The 26841-nt window shown below is 39.9% G+C and overlaps 1 protein-coding gene across 1 annotated transcript in view; it reads right to left on the bottom strand.

The window, feature by feature from the left end:
- TTC17 (tetratricopeptide repeat domain 17) overlaps positions 1–26841 on the bottom strand; it is a 118276-nt gene that overhangs the window by 78405 nt on the left and 13030 nt on the right. The window contains exons 3-16 of the mRNA XM_042459708.1: positions 22888–23057; positions 21568–21679; positions 20807–20938; positions 19123–19232; positions 18224–18368; positions 17744–17883; positions 17135–17295; positions 16180–16292; positions 11569–11715; positions 10641–10756; positions 9388–9562; positions 7938–8015; positions 6976–7200; positions 6126–6312 (exon numbers count right to left, since the gene is read on the bottom strand). Of these exons, the coding sequence (XP_042315642.1) occupies positions 6126–6312; positions 6976–7200; positions 7938–8015; positions 9388–9562; positions 10641–10756; positions 11569–11715; positions 16180–16292; positions 17135–17295; positions 17744–17883; positions 18224–18368; positions 19123–19232; positions 20807–20938; positions 21568–21679; positions 22888–23057 (2011 nt within the window). The remainder of the gene's footprint in view (positions 1–6125; positions 6313–6975; positions 7201–7937; positions 8016–9387; positions 9563–10640; positions 10757–11568; positions 11716–16179; positions 16293–17134; positions 17296–17743; positions 17884–18223; positions 18369–19122; positions 19233–20806; positions 20939–21567; positions 21680–22887; positions 23058–26841) is intronic.

Genomic DNA, 26841 nt, shown 5'->3' with positions numbered 1-26841 from the left:
TCGGGTCTTAGACCCATTTTGGACTTGCCTCAATTAAACACCATTATTGTTTATTGCCATTTCAGAATGGTAACCCTTGCCTCTATTTTACCACTCTTACAGAAAGACTCCTGGTTCCTGACTCCAGATTTGAAAGATGACTAATTTCATATTACGATTCACGAAAACCATTGGAGGTTCCTCGCCTTTGCCTTTGGTACCGAGATGTTCTAATACAGAATTCTGCCGTTCGGCCTCTCCACGGCTCCAAGAGTGTTCACAAAATGCATGGCACCGGTAGTCTTCTACCTCCATCAACAGGGAAACACAGTCTTTCCCTACCTGGGCAACTGGCTCTTCATGGCTCCATCCTGAGTGACATTGCTTCTGAACGTCCATTTTGCTGTCCCTCTTGGACTCCCTTGCTCTCAAGGTCAACTTGGGCAAATCAAATCTGACCCTCTCCAAACAGGTCAGATTCATTGGGATAATTCTCCACTCCAAAACTTCCATGACATATCTGCCATAAGACAGGTTTCAGTCTCTTCGCTCAGCGGTCCAAGCATGTCTTCCACGAAGACGCGTACAGGCTCATCTTATTCAGGTAGCCATGGGACATCTGGCCTCGACCACCTTTGTCACCCCATCCGTGGGTGAGACTCCGTTTGAGATCGTTCCAATCCTGGTTCCTTTCTGTGTTCGATCCCGTTTGGGACTCTCCCTCCAAGATGCTCACCGTTCCGGTGGCTACAGCCTGACAACATATCGGGATGCCCTTCCTGCCCTCGCAGCCGGACATCACTCTCACAACAGATGCCTCTCTTCAAGGTTGGGGGGCCTACACCTTGAACTTCACCATCAAGGACAGATATGACAGGAGATGCTGGCAGTGGAGAAAGCACTCAAAGCTTTTCAATCATTTCTCTCCAACAAGGTCTTGCTGACAGACAATACCACTGTCATGTACTACCTCAACAAACAAAGTGGCACGAAGTCCCAGACCCTACTGGATATCACTCTCAGAATCTGGGACTGGTGCATCAACCACAAGATTCTTCTCCAGTGCATACACCTGCTGGGAGAAGAAAATGAACTAGCAGACCAGCTCAGCAGGTCTTCCAATCCGTGCCACGAATGGTGTCTCCATCCGGATGTGGTCGCCCTTCTTTTTCAACTATGGGGACAGCCAATGATCAACCTTTTTGCCTCACCTCTCAACACACGTTTTGCTCTCAGACACGTGCTCTGGGTTCGGTGGGAGATGCTTTCCAGCTCAAGTGAACAGAGGGACTGCTGTAATCATTCCCTCCCTTTCCTCTCATTACGAAGGTAGTGGCAAAGATCCCATCAGACCACTCCGACGTAATCTTGATCACCCCATGGTGGCCGAGGCAGTCCTGGTTCATTCCTCTGCTTCATCTCTCCCAGGGGACTTATCTCTGGCTGGAGTTACGTCCCAACCTTCTGTCCCTACATGACAGTTTTGTTCTCCATCCCGACATGGAGACCCTCCCATTGGTGGCATGGAGGATCTTGCCCTGACATCTTTACCAAGCAACATTAAAGATGTTCTTTTGGCGTCCCAGAAGCCTTCAACACAGAAGTCTTACCAGTATAAATGGGACAAGTTTCTTGCCTTTCTTCAGTACAGGGACATCCCTCCATCCCAAGCATTGGTCCCAACGATCCTGGAATTTCTGATGTTCCTAGCAGACACGGAACTCTGCTTGACTTCTATCAAATGCTACCTCTCAGCCACCTGCTCCCACTACCATTTCGAATGCAGCCTTCTCTTTTTAAAGACCCCTTGGTAAAGAGGTTTCTCAGTGGATTCAACAATCTTCATCCTCCATCCTCGGTATTGACACTGGCAAAGAGTTTGGACCTCGTGCTTTCCTGCTTGGCATCCAAGCCCTTTGAACCCATGGCCACCATAGACTTGAGACTGCTGACCTGGAAAACAGCTTTCCTTGTGGCCATCACCTCTGCTCGTTGGGCGAGCGGACTGTGTACCTTACGGGTGGACCAGCCTTATCTTCGTTTTCACAGTGAGAAAGTGGTCCTCTGTACTGATATCACCTTCCTGCCCAATGTGGTGTTGGCCTTCCACATGAACCAGGACATTGTGTTGCCGACCCTGGCCCCGAACTCGACTACCGACATCGAGCACCAGCTCCATGCCTTGGTCGTTTGGAGGGCATTGGCCTTCTACCTGGACAGAACCTCGGGTTCAAGGCGCTTTGAGCGGCTGTTTGTCTGCTACTCAGAGGCCAAGAAGGGACTACCTGTGACTATGCAGAGGTTCTCGAAATGGATGGCCAACATCATCCACCTTTGTTATGAACTGTCAGGTAGACCTCTTCCGGTTTGGGTTCAGGCTCATGCAACGTGGGTGGTAGCTGCATCCTCTTTCTGACTGGGATATCTTTGGAGGATGTTTGCAGAGCTGCTGTCTGATCCCAGCCACTGACTTTCATCAAACATTACAGGCTGGACACCAAAGCCAGACATGATGCAGCCTTTGGGAGGGCAGTGTTGCTTTCTGGATTACATTGACTGAATGTTGTTTCTTACTTTCACTTTCAGGTGAAAGTGAGTTTACTTACACAGTTTCGTGATTGACCTATGCACTGCATATGGTCCACTTACATTTTTGACAAATGACAATGACAAGTGCCCTTTGAAATGCATATCTTTATTGTGGTTAATAAATTCAATTGTTGAATTTGACAACCTGTGTCATGACACTCCATCCTCCACTGACCTAAGCTTCTCAGTCTGAACCCATTTGTGTGATTCGCAGAGACCACGAAGGAGGAGGACAGGTTGCTCACCTGTAACGGTATTTCTTTGAGTGGTCATCTGCGAATTCACACAAACCCGCCCATCCTCCCCTAAGTGTCCTGCTCACTTTGCTAGCTTTGCTGTCGCACCTTGCGCGACTTATTTGGAAGTGGAGAAGAGCAGGACTGTTAGGGACTTTATATGGGGTGGGTGGAGCTACCGCCAAAAAGTTGCAAATTAACTTTTGTCCAGAGGTTCTAGAAGTTTCCGAGCATTCCTGCGCAGGCGCAAAATAACCCATTTGTGTGAATTTGCAGATGACCACTCGAAGAAATACTGTTACAGGTGAACAAGCTGTCCATATTGGTTCTGCTTCATTTTGAAGGTGACAAGAAGTAAACCGTAGTTGTCTGCACTTTGTATTTATCTGCATACTGGGTGAGGTTTTAGTAATCTCTGCAAAACTATTTGTAGTTTTTTGTGGGTTTTGTGGGCTATGTGGCCATGTTAGTACAAACTATTTGTACTTGGATGTAAAATTATCTTGTACAATTTACCTCAATTGCTGCTATGGTGCCATATCCACTCATGTCAGACAGAAGGCCCAAAGCACTTATGCAAAGGTGAACTATTATAAATATTTATATTTTTCACCTATATTCTTATCTATGGAGGGTGGGGTCTTAGGGTGGAGGTAGAGCATATGCTTTACATGAAGAGGTTTACAGGTTAAATCCATGGTATCTCTGGCAGACCTGAGAAAATTCCATCTGAAATCCTGGCAAAACTGCTGCCATTCCTAGAGTGATCATGCAGCCTTGAGGTACTGATGGACTTAAAGTCCCAGGAGCCACCGCCAGCAGAGATAATCATGAAGAATGCTGGGAACTACACTTCAGCAACATTTGGAGGGCCAGATGATTCTCACTGCTGGCTCAGCAGTATGAAGCAAGAAAGACTAATGGTCTGACTTAAAATGAGGCAGTCCCTTATGCTCAGTCAATTCAGGGTATTCTTAATACTTGATGTACACTCTAAAGTTGGAATGCTTGATTTAATTCCTTCCTTTTGAGCCAACAGTGATAATTTAATGTGGCGGCCAATTCCCAGTGTTTCTTCTTTGCATCTGAAGAGTAACCCCATAAAAAACAACATCATCAATATCAAGAAGTTGAATTCACTAGAATGTTTATTTCACATTCTAAAAACAACAACAAAGAAATGTCCACATCATTTCTCATGTTTAAATTTCTAATGTTCTCACATTAGCAGGGGATGAACAAGATGAACTGAAGTGTTGCCCACATTTGTAGTCTATAAAAGAAAGGAACACAGTATATGAAGAGCAATAAAGAGGGGATAATATTAACATGGAAACTTCCAACACTGCACCCACATTCTGTCTATTTTCTCTAATCCAACTTGAGTATTTCTGAAAGGGCCCAGGTTATTAACAAAGAGCATATAATCTGTATGACTCAAAATGGCAATGCCCATTTGGGATAATCATTCTTATGAAATGATAGATAGGATTTTCATTTACTTCCATAAAGTTATGAAAGTGGAATGAGTTAATGTAGAATGATGCAAGTTACAACTCCTACATAATAAAGCCCATAATCTATTCATGATTTTATTTTAGTACTCATTTAAAATAGAGCAGAAGAACTAGTCCTTACTCTAAAGACATGTAAGACTAGCGGATGAAAGGTGCACACATTCCAGTAATCATGTGAATCTCAGCAATAAAAGGCAGAGTTCATTAGCTGATACTTTGACCCCATGTTTTCTGAACAGGAGACCCTTTATTTGGCATGCCCATAAAACCCAGAAGTGCACACATGTGAGGTTTTAACATCACATGTGACCCCTGAAAGATAAGATACTATGGATAGTTTAGGAACAATGGGTGCTGAATATCTGTAAACAGTATTCAGTTATGGAAACTCATACACATTTCTAGTTTCTTTGTGTTCTGCTTTCAGACTAATTGGGAACTGGACAATGTGGAAATGTTTTAACAGCCTAAGGGGTGATAGAAAATAAGAAAGAAGAAGAATGAAGGTTATGACTGGAGAAGAATGGAGTGGGAGCAAACAACATCCTTTAAGGCCATGGGAGAAAGATAAACAGGTGAGGACTAAAGACAGTTAATTCTGGGGTCTGGACTGCTGGACACTTAGACCAGCCCCACTTCAAACCCTCCCCCCTCTTTTCTTTTCTCATAGCTTCAAACCTGTCTCTTCAATGAACATGTAGGACTTATCTTTTTAGAATGAGAACAAAGATTCTGATGAAACCAGATTCTAGGTTCTGCATCCCTGCTGAGAACCTGGATGAACAGCCCTGCTTCTAAGCCCATGAATGTTACTTCTTTAACTTTTTAAAGACTAGAATGGATATTCAAGTAGGACAAACATTTTCCACTTAAGCCTTAAATACTCTTGATATGTTACTTCACAAGGTAAAGAGATACAGATATACTGATTCAGAAGAAGAGTCCTTGATTATATGTCTAAGAAAATGTAATTGTTTATTAAGGAGCAAGAATGTACTAAAACTTTAGTGGACAGTGGTGGACACGTCATTAATTTATGCTTTTCATTTCTTGATTTAAACAGGAATCTAAAACTTTTCAAGTATTTATTGCAGGTTCTGAAGAAACAGAGCACCAGCTTTGTGTATAGCAGCATCTTCTATACACCAAGAAAAGTATTGGGTTTGAAGTGACAATATTCTGAACTAGAATCTGTCACCAAAACCTCTTGGATTCTTGGTATTTGCTAAATAAATGAATAGGCCAATGTGGTGTAGTGGCCTGGTTGTTGAACCAGGGTTCCAGGAGACTAGAGTTCAAATCTCTGCTCAGCTATAGAAACCCATTAGATGACTTTGGGCAAGTCATACTCTCTTGTTTTCAGAGGAAGGCAATGGCAAATCCCTTTGAATATATTCTGTCAAGAAAACCCCACCACAGGTTCATCTTAAAGTTGTCCTAAATTTGTAACAACCTGAATGCATGCATCAATAACAAATAAATAAAATGGCTATAAACATCAGAACATTTCAACATCCCTACAATAGAGGTATCTTGAAACCATCCTAGCATTTTCTAAGCAGCTGAGATTGTACACAGACATTATAAGGAGAATTTTGGATGCAAGGCAGAGAAGAAGAGCTTTGGTTTGGACTATGAAATTACTCTCTGCTAGATCTAGGTGAAAACCATTGTTCCCTTATACCACTGGACATAAGAGATTAGAAGTCAAATCAGGTCATCAATGACAGACAGAAGAGTTTCAGTTTTTGTGGACAGTGTTACAGAGACAATTAATTTTGGGACTTTTTCAGCAGCTGCTTACCACTGCAGGAGGAAGAGGTGATGTTGTACAAGAATGGATAGAACTGCAAACAGCGGATCAGCTTCAAGCTCTTCTCACATTCCAGACATTTCGTAGCAATGTCCAGGGCATGCCTGAAAGCCTGTAATGCCCCACTGACATTCTTCAGAGCCAAATAGGCATTACCTAAGCTCAAGAAAGTCAGGGGCTAAAAACAAAACAAAACAAGCATTGTGTTAATGGGGGGGGGGGGAAGTTGTCTACATTGCTTAATTTTCCAACTTTCACTTTCCCAAAAGAAATACTGGGGGAAAAAAGTTCAAAATCTTTTAAAGATTTAATGTACTTTCACATTCTTGGGAGTTGCTAAAAATGCAGAATATTAACACACTGCTTTGAGATATCATTTTATATATAGTAGGCAGCAAATAAATTGATAAATTCAAAAGTTTCTTTTAAAAATATAGAATTACAAAGCTGTAGGATGGAAAAATAAATATGCTCTTACAGTAATGACATATTATTTATCACACCTTTATTTGTTCAGTTGTGGTCTAGTGCACTTACTGGTTTGAATACTACTAAGCATGATCTGAAGAAAGCTTTTCCAACATCTCAACCCATTCCTCCTGAAAAGCCTCTCCAGAGTCAGGGACACCTGAACAAGGCAGAGGGAAATGGTGGACTGTAGGGATAGGAATTTAGGCAAATTTGAGAAGTGGAATATTAATTTAATTAAATATAAAGAAATAACTTCCCAAAGTTCAAATGTAATGAACTAATCCCACTATTATATCTGACACTGAAGTTGTTTTCTTCTTCTGAAGCATGCTTTTCTTCTTTTGAACTATATCAGAGAAAAAACACTCACCTCAGAGGCATTGATGGCCAAAGCTTTTCGCAGAAGCTTGCTGGCATCCAGATGAAGGCCATAATGAATAAGAAGATTTGCTAGATTAACTAAAGGAATATCTTGGAATTCATGTGGGGTCAAGTTAAAAGCTTTTTGTAAGCAACTGAAGGCAAAAGTACCATTTCCAAATGCACGCCAGTAAAGGCCAGCCTCATTGAGCACCAGCCATAAAGGATCCTTTGCCTGAAATTAAAGAAGAAAGGAAGGAACAGAAAGGTTACTCTTACCAATGCTCTTCTCAGTGGCAATCCTCTGATGCTCTTTTAGATGGTAAAACTAATTAGTCTAGAATGTTGTCATTGATTCCTAGCAGAGATCCATGCATGTACAAATTAGCTGCACATTAGCATTTCTTTATAAAAGCACCAGTCCATCACATTTTAATTAGATCAAGAAACAGAAAATAGGAGGCAGTGATGTAGATAGGAACAAATTTGACCCTTAATGGGTAGTCATCAACAACAGCAATCAGGTTAAGCATTCTTCCATGATGTGTCAAAGTACATGAGGAATATTCTGTCTCCAATTGTCAGTTGCATTCATTAAATATAGGCTGCATACCAGCCAGCAGTTACAAACCTTTGATAAAATTACTCATTATGGTTGGAATTGTTATCAAGATTAAAATAAGTCCAATGCCTAGTTATTAAGATTACAAGGAGACCAATGGTTTTAAATTCTCCAGCTGCAAATACTCCTTATTTTACTCTCTGTTAGTGCGATGTTGTTAATGCAAGTTGTAAGGTCAAACTATGCTGGATTTTTCCTTGCACCAAAATCATAAATAATTTTTCCCCAAAGGACAATATTAGATTTATAAACTGCTTTGAATGATTAAAAAGGCAGTGGCTTCTGCAGATATTAGTACTCTGGCAATGTGGGTAAAATGCCCACATTGCAGCAGGTGCAGCCAGACTCACCTTTTCAATAGCACGATAGATGAATGATCCTATCTGCTGCTCTGTAACTGATTGATTGTTGACACGAGAGGATAATATCTGCAAAACACAGAAAGGCATTCAACACCAGGCAACAGGGAATACAAAAGGAAAGCTTTCAGTGCAAAAAGTGAGCTGTTACTCAGTTTTAATGATTTAAATTTGGTACTTCTGCAAATTACAGTCCAAAGCATTTGGTAGGAATTGGGCTGCTTAGCCCTAAACCCTAACAGATCACTAGATTTTTACCATAAAATTAAAACCCTAGAGAAAACTTCATTTTTATATTTTAAAGGTTACAGCTATATTGTCAGCTCAAATACTCTTAAGGTACCAGATCCTTTCTGATTGCCGAACCTAAGTAAAGTCAGGTCTGGTTAGAACATGGAAAGGGGACCATCAAAAAATATCAGGTGATGTAAACTATATTCAGAAGGAGGAAATGGTAAACCGCTTCTGACTATTTGTTGCATAAGAAAACCTTATGAAATTCATGGGGTTGCCATAAATTGTCAGCAAACCTCAAGGCACACTGCTGCTGCTGCTGTTAGTGCTGCTGAACTGGATGACTAAAATCAGCCTCACAAAACTCACAATCACTGTGCTAATTTTGTAAGCTCAGCAAAGATGCACCCTGGTTTGCTTCTGGTTGCTTACACAGAAAAACAAGGTGAAACAATAATTAATAGAATGTATATAATGTAAGGTAGGTCAATATTAAATTTTCTCATAATGTTGGGCAATAGATAATTAACAATGAGACACAATGAGATAAAGGCCTCAAGGAGACAGGGCAAAAGGAGCAAGAAGGAGCAGCCAGAGGCCTTTCCCATCCTGATCACTGTGGGATCATAGCAAGCTGTTGAAAAATGACTAATCTTTAAGTTTGGCCATTAAAATGCAAATTATAAGAAAAAGTGGAGGCTGGTGAAAGAAAGTCATCCTTGAATGCATTCTGGAAGGCATCCCTGGAAGCCTTTAAATGCTAACTAAAAGGTTCATTTTTTTTTTGTTTACTTATGCAAGGCTTCATTTCACATGTCTGCATTGTTAAGTTTTGAATAAAAAGTTTGCTGAAACATGTTGAACTACTCTTCTTTTTGTGGAGTAGGAAACTATCTTTGTTTATGTTATTTCTGCCTCTGGTACCACATTTTTTGTTATAGTAGTAATGTCCAAGAATATGTCTACTTCATTAACTGAGGCAGACCTCTACAGTAAGACACTCCATTATATGTATCATGTAACTAATTGAACAAATCAAGCGCACACAATTTAATCACAGTAAAAAGGAGGAGCTGGTTTGGTAGATAGGGTATAAATGGAAATAATTCACCTTTAATGACTTTCCTTTCTAAATGCTCAGATATTTTCATATTAAGGCAATGTAAGTGTTAACAGTTGAGAGCACACATTTGCACACACATCTTACTTTTTTTGCATGATCATCTGGCATCTTTACATTCAGATCTAGATGATTGGCTAGTTGTTTAATCAGCAAGTAGGTAGAATCACTGTTATGCACATCAGTAATGGAAGAACAATCTGGTTCATAGACATCTGTCTGTGCATGGTTCTCCCCTGGGCTGTTAAGTATTGAATGGATCCTAAAAATTAAATTATCAATATACATGAATAACCACATGATTCAGAGTGTAGAGATGTTAATTTTAAGCAACAATACAGAGCACAAATAAATCCTAAAGACCAGCAAGGGTATATCAAATTATTCTTCTTAACCAGAAGATTTTAAAAAGTATATATTTTATTGGGTATTCCATATCATGTCATATTAATAAGGGCAATCTAAAAAAGAATCTTGCACAGCTCTATCATCCATCTTTACTGTAAAAAAGTCCCCAGTGAATTCACTGCAATTTATATCTGAGGTAGGAGATATGAGATTTCAAGCTTTCTAAATGATTAATTGTCTATATCAGTGATGGTGAACCATTTAGAGGCCGAGTGCCCAAACTGCAACCCAAACCCCACTTATTTATTGCAAAGTGCTATGTCCCTCTGGCTTTCTAGTAACAAACTCTGGCAAACTCTGTGCTGGGGCAATGGCACATGTGCTCAAAGAGAGGGCTCTGAGTGCCACCTCTGGCATGCGTGCCATAGGTTCGCCATCACTGGTATATATCCTAAAATCATAACCTAAGGTCCTATTCCAGATACCCCTTCCATATTAGGTCAGGTGGGTTGTTAAAAGGATCTCATCAATGATGTTGATGGAATGGATACCTTCTCCATGAAAGCTTGCCTAACACCCATGTTGTGTTTCAGTGCCGATTAATACCTTTTTGTTTACCCAGGCTTTTAAGGACCTGTTCATAGTGCTTTTAAGAGTTAGCAGTCTCACCCTACTGCTACTTTTATTTTGGCTTAAAGTACCTTCATTTTTAGCTGCTGGTTTTATTGTCATTTTAAAAGTCTATTTCTACTCACTTTTTTTTGTTTGCATTTTGTATTTTTAATGTATTGTACACTGCTCAGAGAAAACTAATTATTTGACAATCTGTTTTCATCAACACTCTTAATTTTTGGATAGCAGTTACATTATAACAACATGAATTATTTGTATTTTTATGTTTATACTGTATATACTTTTCACATCTTGCCCTAAAAGACACACTGAGTACAATCGGAAAGTTACATAGAAATAGATTTATTATTCATGCTTGCCTTTGTCCTCTGTTTTCTGGATACAAGAAATAAGTTGGTAGTTCCTCTGGGGAAGGAATAACTGGATAGGATTCTACACAATCAGATCTTTTAGGCCACATAATATTCTGCTTATCCTGATGAGAGAAAATATTCATTAATTTATCATAATGTGGTTTTGTTAACTATCATTTCTCTTATTTGTTAGTTTCCGGTGTATTTTTATGATCATGAAATAAACAAGTAAGGTCTTTTAAATGTTTCCACTTTCTTTTAACAGTTATTCTTGGTTTTATCCATGATCACACCAGGCCAAACATTTTACCAATTTCAAGCAGTTGTCATGCAGTTTGTACATCTTGCAGGTTTTACAAACCAAAGCTGTGCTTGATTTGTACTGCACAGAATTTGAAGACTTCAGTTGGATGTAGGAGACAAAGCTGGAGCTATTTAGTAAAAAAAACTCTGGTTGAATCCTAGCAAATGCCAGCAAAACCAAACCTAGTGTTTTCACACTATACTCTTATGTGCTACTTCCACTTTGACTGCTCTGCTGCCTCCTGTTGCCTTCTGGTATTGGCAGTTTTAAGGAGGGTATTTAGAATACCTGCCTCCTAAAACCCCTCCAAACGCAATCCCAGAATGCAACAGGAGGCAGCTAGGCAGTCAAAGTGGAATAGTAGCACCATAAGAGTATGTGTGATAAACAACCTTGTCTTCCTGTGATGAGAAATCCCATCCATAGATTCAGCTGGGGATGTCATCATATCTATTTGTGTGGCTGCACTTCTTGATGTCATCTTGTCTATGGAGGACAACATGTTGTGGATAACTATCTTGCACCCTCCATCCCAATATGATTCCCAACTCAGGCACACCATGTAACTAATCTGTGTCATGATACTCTGTCAAAAAGGGAAAGGGAAATCAGAGTTATCTTTCAATTTACCCTGTAAGCGTTAGATTCTAGGCCCCATAATGAAAAGACAGAATGGACCAATGGAGAAATTTCCAAAGATTGGCTGAAGTCACTGTAGTTGGCATGAAGTTCAGAATTCATGGATGTCATACTTGAAACTGAAGAATCACCACCAAACTACAAAGAAAGAGAGGGAAAAATATCCAACATGGAATAAATGCTCAAGGAAATTTCCTTAAAAAGAAAACCACCCTGGGCAAGTTACATACTCTCAGCCTCTGGGGAAGGCAATGGCAAACCTCCTCTGAATAAACTTTCAAGAAAACCTCATGATAGGTTCATCTCAAAAGTCGGAAATGACTTGAAGGAATACAACAAGTATCTTGAAAATGTCACACTAGCTTGACAGTTATTGAAAGCAAAAGCTCTACATAGAATGACCAGGTGCTGTAGGCTATATTTCAGAGGAAGGAACTGGCAAAACCACCTGTGAGTATTTTTTTGCCTAAGAAAACCCTATGAAATTCATTGGGTCGCCATAAGTAGGAAGGAAACTTGAAGATGCATGTGCATGAATGCGCGCACGAGCACACACACACACACACACACACACACAGATCTACTTTGGCATAATTTTAAATATATTTTTAAGAGCCGCATGGCAACAGAGCATGCTGGAATTGAGTCGTTGCCAGGTCTGTTTGTATGAACTCCAATACCATCTAAATGCTCTCTGCCTTCAGAGGCATGCCCAACCTTTATAGTAGGAAAGGTAAGCTTTCCAGATAGTCTCTTTAGTTTATAGAGATCTGCCTGAAAAAGAAAGTATTTTCTGAGGACTTTTACTTCTTCTCTCATACAACTATGTGGAGATGCTATTTACAGTCATATTTTTGATTGGCTGAACTAAGTAATCATCTACACTGGTTGCTTAAAGTGGCAGGAGCAACCCCACCCTTTCAAGAGAGGGTCCCAGAGTCAAGAGAATAATTATTTGCTCTTCTGACCTCTTGATAAGTATTACCCTCTGCTGCCATCTGATGGATTGTAGGATTATCATCAATTATTTTAACTTGTCACCATTTGGATAAAAGCGATGTTATTAAATAAACCAGCTTTCCCGACTAGCACCATCCAGATGGGATGGACTGAAATTCTGCAACATGAATCAGATTAGGATAGGCCGAAAGGAGTTTTTTGCTGACATTTCATGGCCTGTGAGAATACTTTCCACCCCCTTCACAAAAGTGAGACTTGTTATTGTCAAAAGTAGGCAAAATGGGAAAGGCCTTAAGTCAAAGACTTGTGATTGTGGGTTTTTTTCCCTGCTAACAGAATTGGACCCTCATGATAAGTTCCCCAAAATGGCATTCTTAAAGGGTGGCAAAGGAGTCATCTATGAATGGGAATTAGCCTAGCAAAAAGAAAACATGGGAGGAAAGGTCTGCTTATGGACACCCTAGTGAAGGCAAATTTGTCTGGTCTATAGTGTTTTGTAAAAGTGGAAGGAGTAACCTAAGTTGCAGCTCTGCAAATTTCTGCTAGTAGTGTTAGCTGAGAAAGCACCTGATGTGACTGCTGACCTGAGAGTGTGCTGTGGTATGTCTAGTGTACATCTTCAGCCTGCCTAACATCCAGCTTGTGTCACTGTTTTTCTAGAGGGTGGACTGGAAGACGAGAAGATGGTATGGATGAGTAGTGAAAAGGGAAACTAATTTTAGATAAGGAACTGGGATCCTCTGGATCTTAATAATTACAGACTAGTATGAAACCTTCTGCTTTTGGGTAAGGTGATCGAGAAGGCAATTGCCTTCCAACTCCAAGAGGTCTTGGATGTCACACACTTCTCTGACCCATTTCAGAGCAGGATATGGAGCTGAGACTGATATGGTCGCCTTAGTGGATGATCTTCACCTGAGCATTGATGAGGGGACTGTATCCCTGTTGGTGCTCTTGGACCTCTCAGCAGAGTTCCATTCCATTGACCATGATATCCTTCTGGAATGCCTGAGGAGATTGGGAATCTGGGGCACTGTGTTGCAGTGGTTGGGTATAGGTGCTCCTCAAAAAGGGAACTATTATATGGTGTACCGTAAGGTGTCATTCTATCCTCAATGCTATTTAACCGAAGTAGAAATCATATGAAACTGCTGGGAGATCATCTGGAGGCATGGGGCAGGATGCTATCAGTACACTGATGACACCCAAATATACTTCTCTATGCCTTCAGAAACAGCCTCAGCTAAGAATATTGTGTCTCCTCTTAATGAATGCTTGGAAGAGTTAATGTGCTGGATGAAGGAAAACAAATTGAAACTGAATCCAGACTGGACAGAGGTGCTTACTATTAAAGGTCGTAATCTGGGACTGGAGGTATATCGACCATTTCTGGATGGGATCAAATTCTCCCTGAAAGCTGTTTTTGCAGTCTGTGAGTGCCCCTGGATCTGTCCCTCCAAAAGTCAACTCTGATAAATGTGATAGTTAGGAGTTATCAATTTTGGATGATACATTAACTGTGCCCTTTTCTAGAACTGGAGGACCCAAAGATGGTAGTGCCTACACTGGTAACCTCAAGGCTGGATTTCTTCAATGCACTGTACATTGGGCTATCTTTGTACCAAGTCCAGAATTTCCAACCGGTTCAGAATATGGCAGCCAGACCAATTCAGGTACATCCAGGAGTAATCACATCATACCGATCTTAAAATCATTCCACTGTCTGCCAATTAGTTTCTGGACAAAGTACCAAGTGTTAGTTATTACCTTTAAAGCCCTACATTGTTTGGGTCCAGGTTACCCATACAATCTGCCCTGTATACTCAGGTCTGCTGGGAAGTTTTTGCTCCAACTGACCAGGACTAGACTAGCAACAATTTCCCAAAGGGTTTTTTTGTCTGCTGCCTCCAGACTGTGGAATGATCTGCTGGAGGCGATACAACAGCTGAAAACATTGACTGCTTTTAAAACAGCATTAAGGACATATCTTTTCCCGCAAGCCTACCCAGTGAATTTGAAATCATGACTTTTTGATTGTAAGTGTACTCTTATGAGTGCATTTTAATGATTTTATAGTGCTGCATTTTAATTGTGGGTTTATACATTTTTAATTGTGTTTTGTATTTTAGCATGTTGTAATCTTCCTCAAGCTTGAGATAGGAATGAAATAAAATGTATTACTACTACTACTACTACTACTACTAGAAGTACTATTAGAGGTGTCGGAGAAAAGGTATATGAAAGGTGTGGAAGCCAGTTCATCTGGATGCCAACACAGATTCCAACCCCTTCTGCCCCAGGGTAGATAAAATCTTGTCCAATCACTGAGACAAGGAAGGAATTGAAAGAGGAACCTTCCAAGGGAACAGAAGTCTGGACTGTTAATCAGTGCATTTCTTTTGAGGGAGGAGAAATAAATCCTGGTGCAGACATTCTCCTACATAAACTAGAAAAATCATTTATTATTCTTGTATGAAACAGCAACTCCACAAAGCTTCATATTTGGGTTCTTATAGTTCAACTGTAGTCTATACTTCTTCTGAATCTGTTGCATTTCATGCCTAAGGAGCAATGCTGAGAATCCTGGGAAACAGGAAATTTCACTGTCAAACACATTTTTGGGTTTTCTGAGAAAACCAACAGCTATGACATTAATTATTTTAAGATACAGCCCAAGTAAGCTTCTTATAATTAAGGTAAGAGCTGTGCACAGTCTTGCCAGGCATTGTTTCAACTTTACCTACTCAAAGTCTAATCTTGAAGCTCAAGTGATAACCCTTGAAACCCAGCCACCTCACACTGGTGTCCAAGCACAGCATGAAGGAGTATAGGATGGGGAAACATGATCTAAAGTATTTTAAGTATTTTGTGGTTACATTTGTTTGTGAGCTGTCCTCAGAATTTCTGGTATAAATCATGGGCCCACACAGTGATTTCTGCTTAATACCTGTTTATTATGTACTGACCAGCTGAGTGACACAGTGTGCATAGTTCCAACAGTACTTAGCCTTCATTTTTCTACTGTTAAGGCATGATTTCATTGTATTTTTTTGTACAATTAAATATTTACGTTGTATGCAATTTAAGGCTTTGCTCTCATATTTTGATTCAGAATGTGAATGCAGGTATTAACAAAACACTTAAAATGTCTTTAGCCTGACAAGGAATAGGCAATATGCCCAATTAGATGTTTAATTCAACACTAAGAGTTCACAAGATTTTGAAAGTTCCGGTCCAGGAAAATTTACAAGGTTCAGTGTTCTTTCAAGTAATTCAAACACACTGGAATGGATATGTGATTTGTGCAATCTTCAAGAGCCAGACTAGGGACCACAATAACCACCCTATATGAACTCAGACATGATTGAAAGGCCAGTTCCAGCTGGAAACAAAATAAAACACTACTAGGGTTTTTTTTTTGGGGGGGGGATTGAATTTTTACTAGAAAAAGGTGACTGTCTGTGGGAACAACGTGCTCACCTTGCTCTTTGGAGTACTGCTTCTCCAGGAAGCAAAAATGGCCTACTTGGTGGGCTAAAATTACTGCATGTACATGCACTTTATTTATTTTTGTTTTAAATGCTACTGTCATGAATAAACTGCTAGAAAAGGAGCAGAAAGGCCAGTGTCCTGCAGACAAACCTCAACATATTCAACATTTTCAAACATGTCACCACGATGATAACGAACAGGTTGGTCCCACTGGCAATGCAAACTGTGCTGCTGGTTGCCCAGGCGGCAAATCTGATGGTTCCCTGCAGTGTATGAAGGCAAAATACAAGTTAAAGACCAATAAAAAGATTTGCTGAGTGCATTTAGTGTCAACAAATACAGATTCTTTTGAACCTAAACATCTAAATCCAGAAAAAATTGATAACTTTCTTTTAATTATAACTTGTTTCAGATGCTGAGAAATTTCTATTCTGCACAGAGTAGAACATTTTCCATACTAAACTTATCAATGTTCTACTTGTGTCTATACAGTTTGTGCACTTCAATAACCTTAGCCAGCACATACTTTCTTCTCCACCCCAGAAACAGATATATTTGCCAACCAGAAGAGCTTGTTGAGAATCATGAAACTCAACACAAAAGCAGTGTGTTTATGAAATGGCTTCTGCTTCATACATTCCAAGCACTCCATGCTGTGACCTCATACAGGGGAACCCAGGAAGATCAGCATGTCCATGTGGCACAAGCTTTGTATATATGCTCAATGCTGGCATTCCACTGAGGTGGAAGTCACTCATACTTAATGGTTTGCTGCTCCAGAAGCTTCATTGACCTTCTCAAATGGTTTTGGAAGGGATGATCCAAGGGGCTACTGTTTGAAAGAAGAGTAGATAAGACCTGCAAACAGTTCTCAAAAACTAGATATAAAATTTAACTGACCATTACCATTATCTACATTTGAATCAGTGATGTACAACATTTTGGCCCTGATGGCCCTGAGTAATGCTGGCCAAGAGGTCAGGGGTTGCACACATATACACATAAGAGCACACCCAGAGACATACCAGAAATTCTTTTTTCTTTTTTTACTTTCATATTTGTTATCATGTTACACTTTGCTTTTCACACTCATCATATAATGTACCTAGCTGTGCCTCTTTTGCCATCTGTGTCTCATGGATAATGTTCCTCAGGATCTGCTCTTCCTGAATCAGCTTGTGCTTTTCTAAGATCTCCTGTTGTCTCAAATAATGGTCATGCTGCTTCTGATATTCCTTCAGTTCATTTAGTGTTCGTTGAAGTGATCTTGAAAAATTTAAACATTTAAAAATTTAAAGAAAAGATTCAAATTGGTTTAAATATTATTTTCTCACAGACTTATAACTATTTCTGAAGCTGAGATTTCTGTATTAATGGGTCTTACATTATTTTAACGTAATACAAGTACAGTATACTACAGCATAGTAGACTTTTTTTATCTTACTTAAAGTCTTGCTCTGATTTTTAAAATATTAACAATAGCAATGTAAAGAAGGGGAGAATCAAATTATTTTTTTACCCTTCTTTGCAGTTCTTCATACCTTCCAGAGGAACTTTTGGGGAGTGATGGAATGATTCAGGGAGAAAAGAGAACAGTTAAAAATTACATCTCTTCCCATTCCACTAACAGTAGGCTTCCATGCATGGAGATACACTAGTTGGGAGTTTATCTAGAACTATTTATCCATGTTACTTTGTTTTAAAAATATGGTACCTGTGCTGAGCCTCCAGTTTCTGCTCCAGCTTTTGCTGACAAAGAACAGCATGCTTTCTTTTAATTGCTTGCTCAAATCCTGGTTTGGCCTGTAAAGCATGATCATAACACAGTACTGAATGGTTGTATTCTCCAAGCATCTAGAAAAAGAAATGTGAAGAAAGAGCTTGTCAGCCACATTCAAATTATATTAAATACCACTCTCAACTATTTCATATTAGTTAATAGTTTTGACAGGCAATTGTTCTGGAGATGTAATTCTGTTAAAATATAGCATATCTACTTTAGCTCAAAACAAACCCAGCCTCCCAATTCTTATAAATGACAAATAAATTATCTGTCAATTTAGAGATTAATTTCCCTGTAAAGACTGCTAGAAATGAATAATTTATGTCCTAACCACTCTGCTTCACTAATTAGGAAAGGCCTTGCCAATGATTGAAAATATGACTAATGAATGAAAAGTAAGATCTTATTTACTGCATATACGTTTCCTAAAGTGTAATAGCTGGTGAAGACATCACTGTAATCCAGAGCTGCATGGACCACGATGGCCGCATCAGCAGAGAAGTGTGCCCTGTGTAACACATTTGCCAGGTTTATCAGTGCAATATCTTTATTGTGCCTGAAAGAAAGAAGAAACAAGACTGTCATTAAGTGGTTACTTTGTTATTTATTTAATTTATGCCATGCTTTCTTCAGGCAGGAAACCCAAGGCAGCTCACAACAAGGTTAAAACCAGATACAACAAAAACCCTAATGATACAATTTTTAATTAAAGCCCACACAATTAAATTAGCTTACCATGCAAAAATGCTAATGTATTTTCTAAGAAGCTGGTAAAAATTTTGCCTCATGTTTGAACTGTTGCATCTAGTTAATGAAGATGATAGAACTAGCTACCAGCTTGAGTATCTGTAAATATATACAAATTATCAATGATATCAACAGCACTAGGCCTATGAGGTAATTGTCTGACTCAATACTGAGTGTCTCTTTGTGCCCCAAATTTAACCATCCATTTTGCTATCTTATGTTTCTTGATATCTAGCAAAACATATTTAAAAACAAGTGGAATGACTGGGTGGCTGAGCAGAAATATTTTGTATAAAGCTGCCAAATTAGGCTAACAACATATAAGTTGGTCAAATTAGCCAGCATGTCCACCACTGCAAATCAGTAATGGCTAATAACAGGTAAGAGAAGTACAGATCATGTACATGAAAAATGAGAATTAAATTCTTACCAAGTATATGCAAGTCCCTATCAAACCTAATCAAGATGCAGCTGCTTCCCTTGTTTACTTTAATTTGCAATCGTACAATACATCATATTACACTGCCAGTAGAAGCTCTCTTTCTTATACATGGAGGTCTCACCTGGTAGAAAAATGTAGAGCCCGCATGGCACACTCCACAACTTGATATGGTTCATTCTTTATTCGCCAATAGAAAGAAGCCATATTATATAATACCCAAGAAGAAGAATTCTATAAAGATTAAGAGGCACAACCAAACAAATGTTAACTATGTTTTTTGCTGGACAAGGATAAAATTAGATTTTGAACATAGTTACTCATAATAAATAATAATACATTGGAGTTTATCACACGGAAACCCTTCTGTGTGCTAAACATCATGCAAGCGCCCCCCAAATGTCACGCAAGCGCCATGGGTGTGATCCCCCACAGCGCTATGGAAGTGGAATTGTGGCTCCCGTTCCATTCCCGTCATGCACTCATAACTGGGGGAGCCTCCTGGAGCACTTTTCTTATTAACAATTCCCGATTCCTAAGAGCATAATCTGTCCTGGAAGACCTGACCCACTCACTATTATCTCATTCCTCTAGCCTTTAGTATTAGCACAATGTCTGGAATTCTGTATGTTCTTTGACATTGTTTTCTTTTACTTCATCCTTTAAATACTTTTTACATGCTCCTAAGTTTTACTCTCGACTTACCCATGGGTCATATCAAAATCCCTAATTTTGGCCGAAAAACCTATATGAGGTCGACTTATAGTCAAGGATATACGATAGTGTTTATGGAGTTTTTTGTAGTGCACTAATTAACTTCTAAAGAACACTCACTCTTTCAGTACACCTTGTTTTAATGCACAAGTGCCTTATCTAAAGCAGTTTTATACTTGATACAAGTCCTGAAAAACTGTGCTTTTGGCTGCCAACCCACCACAGCAATTATTGAACTTTTTATTACAGATACAAAGAAAAAAAATGCTAGGAAAAGGATGAAGAAGAAGAAAAGAAGAAGGAAGGTGGTAGTGGTGTTGAAATACATAGGGTATAATTATGGCCTAAATCAGGGATAAGAATGCTTTGGCCACACAGTTGTTGCTGAACTGCAACTTCCAGCAGCTCTAGTTCATGGTGAGGAGTGCTGGGATTTTCACATCAACAATATTTAAAAGGCCACACAATTCCTAGCCTTGAATAAGTCATATACATAAATACGAGTTGACATGGCAGCACCAGAGTACCATACATACTTGTGTATAGGTCAACCTCATGTACAAGTCAAGGATAGGTTTTGGGGCCAAAATTATGGATGTATATATGACCTGTGGCTAAGTCGAGGGTAAAACTTAAGGGCATGTAATCATAGATGTAAAGGATGTCTTGCTCCTGTGTCTTCCCAGCCCAGCTGCCCTCTCTGAAGCCAACCAGGCTGGGAAGAGGCTAGAGGATCAAATACTCCCTCGTCCTGCATCTTCTCAGCCCAGCTGCCCTCTCCAGAGGTATGAGCTGGGAAGAGGCTTGGGGAGGGAGCATTAACTTGTCCTGCATCTTCCCATCCCAGCTGCCTCCTCCAGAGGCAACTGGGCTGAGAAGAGGCTTGGGGAGTGAATAAACGCTCTCTCTGCCGACTTACTACTGTACTGACTTGGGTATAAGTTGACCAAGGTTTTTTTGGGTCAATTTTGTAGTATATATTTTTTTACTTATACACGAGTATATATGGTAAATGGCTATTGTATGCATAGCTATACCTGCCATAGAAGATCCCTATTTCTTAAACAAAGCCAAAGTGGTTACTGTAGTCATACCTTCATGAGGCCTTCATAAATGCGATGGCCAATCTCCTCAATGTTTCTTCCTAATCGTCTGGATAAGTAAGTCAATATGGGATCTTCTTTAGGCAACAAGGGCCCTGAAAGATTAACTCTTTCTTGAATACCCTATATAGAGAAAAAATACCCTAGATAAGAGAGAGAGAGAGACTGGACATATGAAATGGGATTTTCTATTACCCAGCTGGATTGGTTTGAGGATGGTCTCTTTTTTATTCTTCTTCCATCACCACCACTGTGGTTCATTGATATTTGAAATTTACACAGGGAGTGTGAATTATTTAAAAGGTAAGAAATAACCCATCCATGTGAGCCCAGAGTATGTACTTCTGCTTAATCAAATAAGCAATGAGTATGTTGCAAAGTAATAAACTGCATAGGTGACAACACTGTGGTGCTAGCAACATTTGATTAAACAGTTAGCCAGGCTTCCTGGTTTACTATGAATAAGCTGAATGCTAACAGACATGCCACCTGTTTTATCTTTCTATTAGTGGAAGTGGCTAAATGAACTAAACTGATTTATTCAACACACAGACTGAACTGGGGCTCTTGGCTTTCTGTGACATTTACAGGCCAGAAGCACTGCTTTGGCATCTGCATGTGCTAGCAGAAGACGACGAACAGGAATAAATGGGCTGTGTGCACCAGCACATAGTTGGCCCATGGTTACTTTAGACAGTAAATATCCTAATGGAGATGGAGAATGGTAGAAATCTCCATAGCTGAATACTTACCCTTAAGTGCTGGAAAGCATGAATACTGTATGGAAGATCTAGAATTTTTGTACATTCTGGCTGTTCTAGGTCTGGAGGTAAAGAAGACTTTGTGTCTATATGGTCTTCAGGGCTAAAACACAAAATCAATTTCTATTTATTTTCAGTGAAAAAGATCTCAATGTACTAACAACTGAAACTAAGGCCCAGACAAGATGGGCTGAAAAGGACGCCCTCGTCACATGCGAGGAGTGCCTCGGGGCAGCGCTTCTAGATGCCCCTCACCCCTGATGTACAGATGGGCGCTGCCTTTATGATGTGCCGGATACATAGCGTCTGCACGTCACTGTGCCATTACAACGTTGCGAGTGCACCATTGATGGGTTCTTTTTGGTCCGCAGGGAAGTCCCGCGGCCTGGAGGCTATGGCTTCTCTGTGGACCAAAACCAGGCACCGGGAGACCGTCCTTTTTGGGTGGTCTGTACCCTGGCCAAGTCATGTAGGGATGCTGATAAATATCCACTATTTTATTTAAATTTACCAACATTGGTTGTTGCTTTTTAAAATACACAATTCAACCTTTATTAACAGAATATCTGTTATATTTCTAAAATGAATCTAGAAAACAATACTGAAAGTCCCTTCCCAAGGATGCACAAATTATACACAGTAAGACTCCTTTAGTGATGTATTTTAAAGGGCACATACTTCCTCCAGAAAGAAATATGGAGTCATCTTTGGAACCAAGAACGTTTTCCAGACTTTTACACAACAGTTTGGGAATCAAGTCCTTAACAAAGTGTTTAATAATATTTCAATCAGAAATCTAGTTCAAAAATAAATTTAATGAAATTCAGGAACACTAAGAAACTTTGTTCAGGTTCAAATATTGCTCAGGAGGACTGCTTTTTTTGTCATTCTGAGCTGACAAGTTGGTTTTGATTCATGGTACATCTATAAATGAAACTGCTCTAAGAAATCCTGTTATTAACCCAGGTCTTGAAAACTCAGTACCATGGTTTCCTTGACCAAGTCAATCCATCTGCAATATGGTCTTTCTTTTTCTCCTACTGTCTTCAACTTTACTGAGCACAGGGATTGGGAATCCACTACTCTGGCAGTGGATTCCACCAACAGACACAGCCAGTTTTATTCAACAGAATAATGTTTATTCAGCTAGCACAAAACGTCTACTACTCATGGCCCCTTCCTACCTCCCAAAGTCAGGGGCAATTCAAAAGGCATCCAGTAATCCAGAAAGACCAACCATCTATAATTAGAACTTTTTCAAAATTTAAGAACCATTATAACTCTTTTCCATTCATGTACAGTTATTCATACCTGATATCTTTGCTTTCTAAGGTAATATATGTGCCATCATAGAGATCCAAGTCCCCCAAGGGGACCTTTGCTTTAATGCAATCTGGATCTTCTTTATTGTGCCTTTGTTCCAGTCCTGTGTCTCGATCTTCATTCTCCTCTATATGGATCTTTTGAGCAACCAATTGTTTCTATAAGAAGCAGAAAAAGAAGAAAATGCAGAAAACTACTAACAAATAGTGATCAGCTCATATTCCTATAACAATTTCAAACATCTAGAATGGGACATCCAATATAAGAATTGTTCATAAAATTGTTCAAAACAAGATTTGTTTTCGTAAAACGTTGGACTATGAAAACATGGCAAGTTTTTCTAGATCCTTATCCAACATGGAAAAGTAAATTAATTCATTACACATGGATGTACAATAGAATCATAGAGTTGGAAGAGAGCACAAGGGCCATCCAGTCTAAACCCCCTGCCATTCAGGAACTCACAATCAAAGCATCCCTGACAGATGGCTATCTAGCCTCTGCTTAAAGACCTCCAAAGAAGGAGACTCCACCATTCTCCCAGGGAGTGTGCTCCACTGTCAAACAGCTCTTACTGTTAGGAAGTTCCTCCTAATATTAAGGTGGAATTTGTTTTCCTGTAGTTTGCATCCACTGTTCCATGTTCTAGTCTCTAGAGCAGCAGAAAACAAGCTTGCTCCATTTTGTTAGTTTGGGCCCAGCTTTCTAATTTATTCAGGTCATTTTGAACTTTGATCCTGCCCTCTGGGGTATTAGCTATTCCTCTTAATTTGGTGTCATCTGTAAATCTGATAATCATGCCTTTTGTTACTTCATTCAAGTCATTGATAAAGAAGTTGAATAGAAATGGGCCCAGGACAGAACCTTGTGGCACCTCACTAGTCACCTCTCTCCATAATGAAGAGGAGGAATTGTTGAGCACCTTTTGGGCTTGGCCAGTCAACCAATTACAAGTTCACCTAACAAGTTACGTTGTCTAGCCAACATTTTACTAGCTTGTTTGCAAGAATACCACGGGGGACATATTATGACTGGAACCTGGAGAGTCCCTTGTGTGAGCAGAAGCTAATTTCAGGAGATGGACAAACCATTTTTCCTAAACTCCTCTCCTTCTGCAGCCCCACGTACTCTACTCCAAGTCATTCCAAAGAGGCTCCTGGGCTTCAAGTGAGACTTTTGGTGTCTGTTTGCATGCACACAGGGTATAACAGTGGCAATGACATGGTGGATAAATCCTATTGGGTGTATGGTTTCCTGGATTCAGTGCTATATCTTTCCACTTTCAGTAGACATAAAAGCAGAATTTATATCTTTTTTTAAGTATTGATGATGAACACATAACAAAGTTTACTAAGGGGTTGTTCACACTATGGTTTAAACCGGATTGTGATCTGAAATGATCCGTTTAAACCACCATGGCTCTCACCTAATTCAAATTGCTCAAGCATTTCGGAAAGGGGGGGGCTATGGTTTTTACCCTTTAATCCACGTCAAAAAGACACTGGGGTAAAGGGGTGGTTTTTTTTTCATTCTCAAATTAATCAATTCATCCCAGTGGGAACCACAGGCGGATTTGAATCTGCCCTAGTGGAAACCAGGCGGGGCACCTGCTATGGCCCCGGCCACCCACTGTCATCGGCCTCCCCCCTCTCTGTACCTGGGCCACCGGCTTCTCTTCGGCCTTCCTGCGACCCCTTTCCCGCCTTCTCAGGGCGTGGGGAACAGAAGAAGGGGAGATGGGAAGGATGTCACAGAAAAGCCGGGGAGGCTTATCTGAAACCTTCCCCGGCTGCGGGGAATGGAAGGAGGCCACAGGGAAGCTGGAGAAGCCGATTAGAGGCCAAAGGAAGCCAGAAGAAGCCAGTAAGGAGGCTAGGCTGAGGACATTCGAGGCTAGGACAGGTCAAGGTGCCTGATCCGAATTGGTATAATTGGCGCAAACACAGTGGGAACCAGGAACTATTTTTGCACACTGAATTCTCCGTAAGTGGGAACAAGGCCTAAGACTTCATCAAATTGTAGCAAAGACGCTGGACATGTGAATAATGACCACTATAAATTATACTGGATAAATCTGAGAGGAACTACAGCTGGCCCTTCTTATACACGGATTTTTTATACATGGATTCAAGCACACACGGTTTGAAAATGTTCAAATAAGGTCTAAATTTCAAAGATAAAACCTTGATTTTCCATTTTTTATAAAGGACACAATTTTTCAGTGTCAGTATATTTAATGGTACTTGAGCTTACATAGATTTTGTTATACACAGGGGATCTTGGAACCAAACCCCAATGTATAACAAGGGTCCACTGTATAAAAGACTGTGTGTTTTAGACATTCTTCTCATGAAGATGGTCCAAGAGACAGTGAAATATCTTTATAAAGAATTATTTGTGGAAAACACTCAAACCAGGAGTACTCTAGATCAGGTGAAAGGGTTTGAGTGGTTCCATGGTGACATACTTTGGTTTTCTCAAAATTCTGGGGACTGCAATCTAAATAACTATTTTATGTGGTCTAAAGGGGATCAAATGCTTGTGACAAAAAGGTTAATTTGCTGAGTGGGATGGAGACAAGGCAGAAAATCAGACCTTTTGGAATGTTCAGAAAACCTGGAGCTCCAGCAGAAGAATGGTGGGGTGGTGTATATGTGTGAGAGAGATAGGGAATGATGGATACTAGAGACAGATTGATAGATAGGGAATGAGAGGAGCTACACGTTAACCTATGAGGGTATCTTACAGCCCCCCCCCCCCCAGTACATGTCTGATGTGAGGGACTAGTAGATTTTTCCCCAATGTTCCAGCACCAGCATCATATTTATGTCTATTTTAACTACAACTGTTTCTTGGTTTCCTGGGATTTTTTTTTAGAGAGTTGCAGTTAACAGCTGCAGAACACTACTTTGAGTAGCACTGTCTTAGTGGATGCAGCACAACCTCATTTGTCAGGAACACAAAAATACACAGGCAGAACTCTGCCCTGCACCTGCAAGACTGAAAGACCATGCAAATCTACTACCAGTTGTACTGCTGCTCCAACACTCTACCAGCATGAAAAAGAATTTTGGACAAATTGCTGTACATATTTATGTAAAAATCTAGACCTTTTAGTTAAAAAAAATTGATCCAGAAATCCTGGATGGATTTATCCACAAGTCAATTAAGTAATGTACTTTAACTCTTATCAAAAAAGGAACCATTTCATTCTCTGAGTAGATTGTTGAAAGGTCAGAACTTGGTCTATGCCGGGAACACCTAAAAGAAGAACTGACCCCCTACACTCTCTCTCCCCAGTACGGTGTCACTTTTGAATGCCTGGGCAGGAAAATGGTAGTGCTGACAGCTGTTAGGTGCTTCTCCTCACAGGAACGCTGAGAACAATCAGGCTTTGAAGGATTTGTATAAGACATATGTGTACGTTTGTCAGCTTTTCTTCATTAAAATCAGGCAGTTATCACATTAAAGTTAAAGGCTATCATAATTAATCAGTCTCCATTTTCTATGCTTTGCTATTCATTCTTTTCTACATGTGTTTTTTTAGCCTTGCCTGTGCCTAACTGCCTCCCCTACATACCGTACAGCCACCATTTACTGTAGCTACCTCCTCATCCGTCCAGCCTTTAGAGTGAGCACAAGCAGTTATGCCTTCCAGAATTTTCTAAGTTCTTTGACACTGTTTTCCTTTACTTCTTTCTTTACATCCTTTGTTACATGCCCTTACGTTTTACCTTGATTTATCTTTGAGTTTTATAATGATCCATAATTTTGGCTCCAAAACCTGCCCTTGGTTTATACATGGAGTCAACTTATAGCTGAGTATATACGGTAGTAATAGCTGAGTGTTCTCAGTAAATTTGCTAGAATCCAGCATCTGCTGGCATTTAGAAAGCTACTTGGACTTGTGCAATAGACATTCACCAGCTTGATGCAATATTT

The sequence above is a fragment of the Sceloporus undulatus genome, chromosome 1 (assembly GCF_019175285.1).
Source record: "Sceloporus undulatus isolate JIND9_A2432 ecotype Alabama chromosome 1, SceUnd_v1.1, whole genome shotgun sequence".
Classification (NCBI taxonomy): Eukaryota; Metazoa; Chordata; class Lepidosauria; order Squamata; family Phrynosomatidae; genus Sceloporus; species Sceloporus undulatus.
This window is presented reverse-complemented; position numbering and strand designations above follow the sequence as displayed.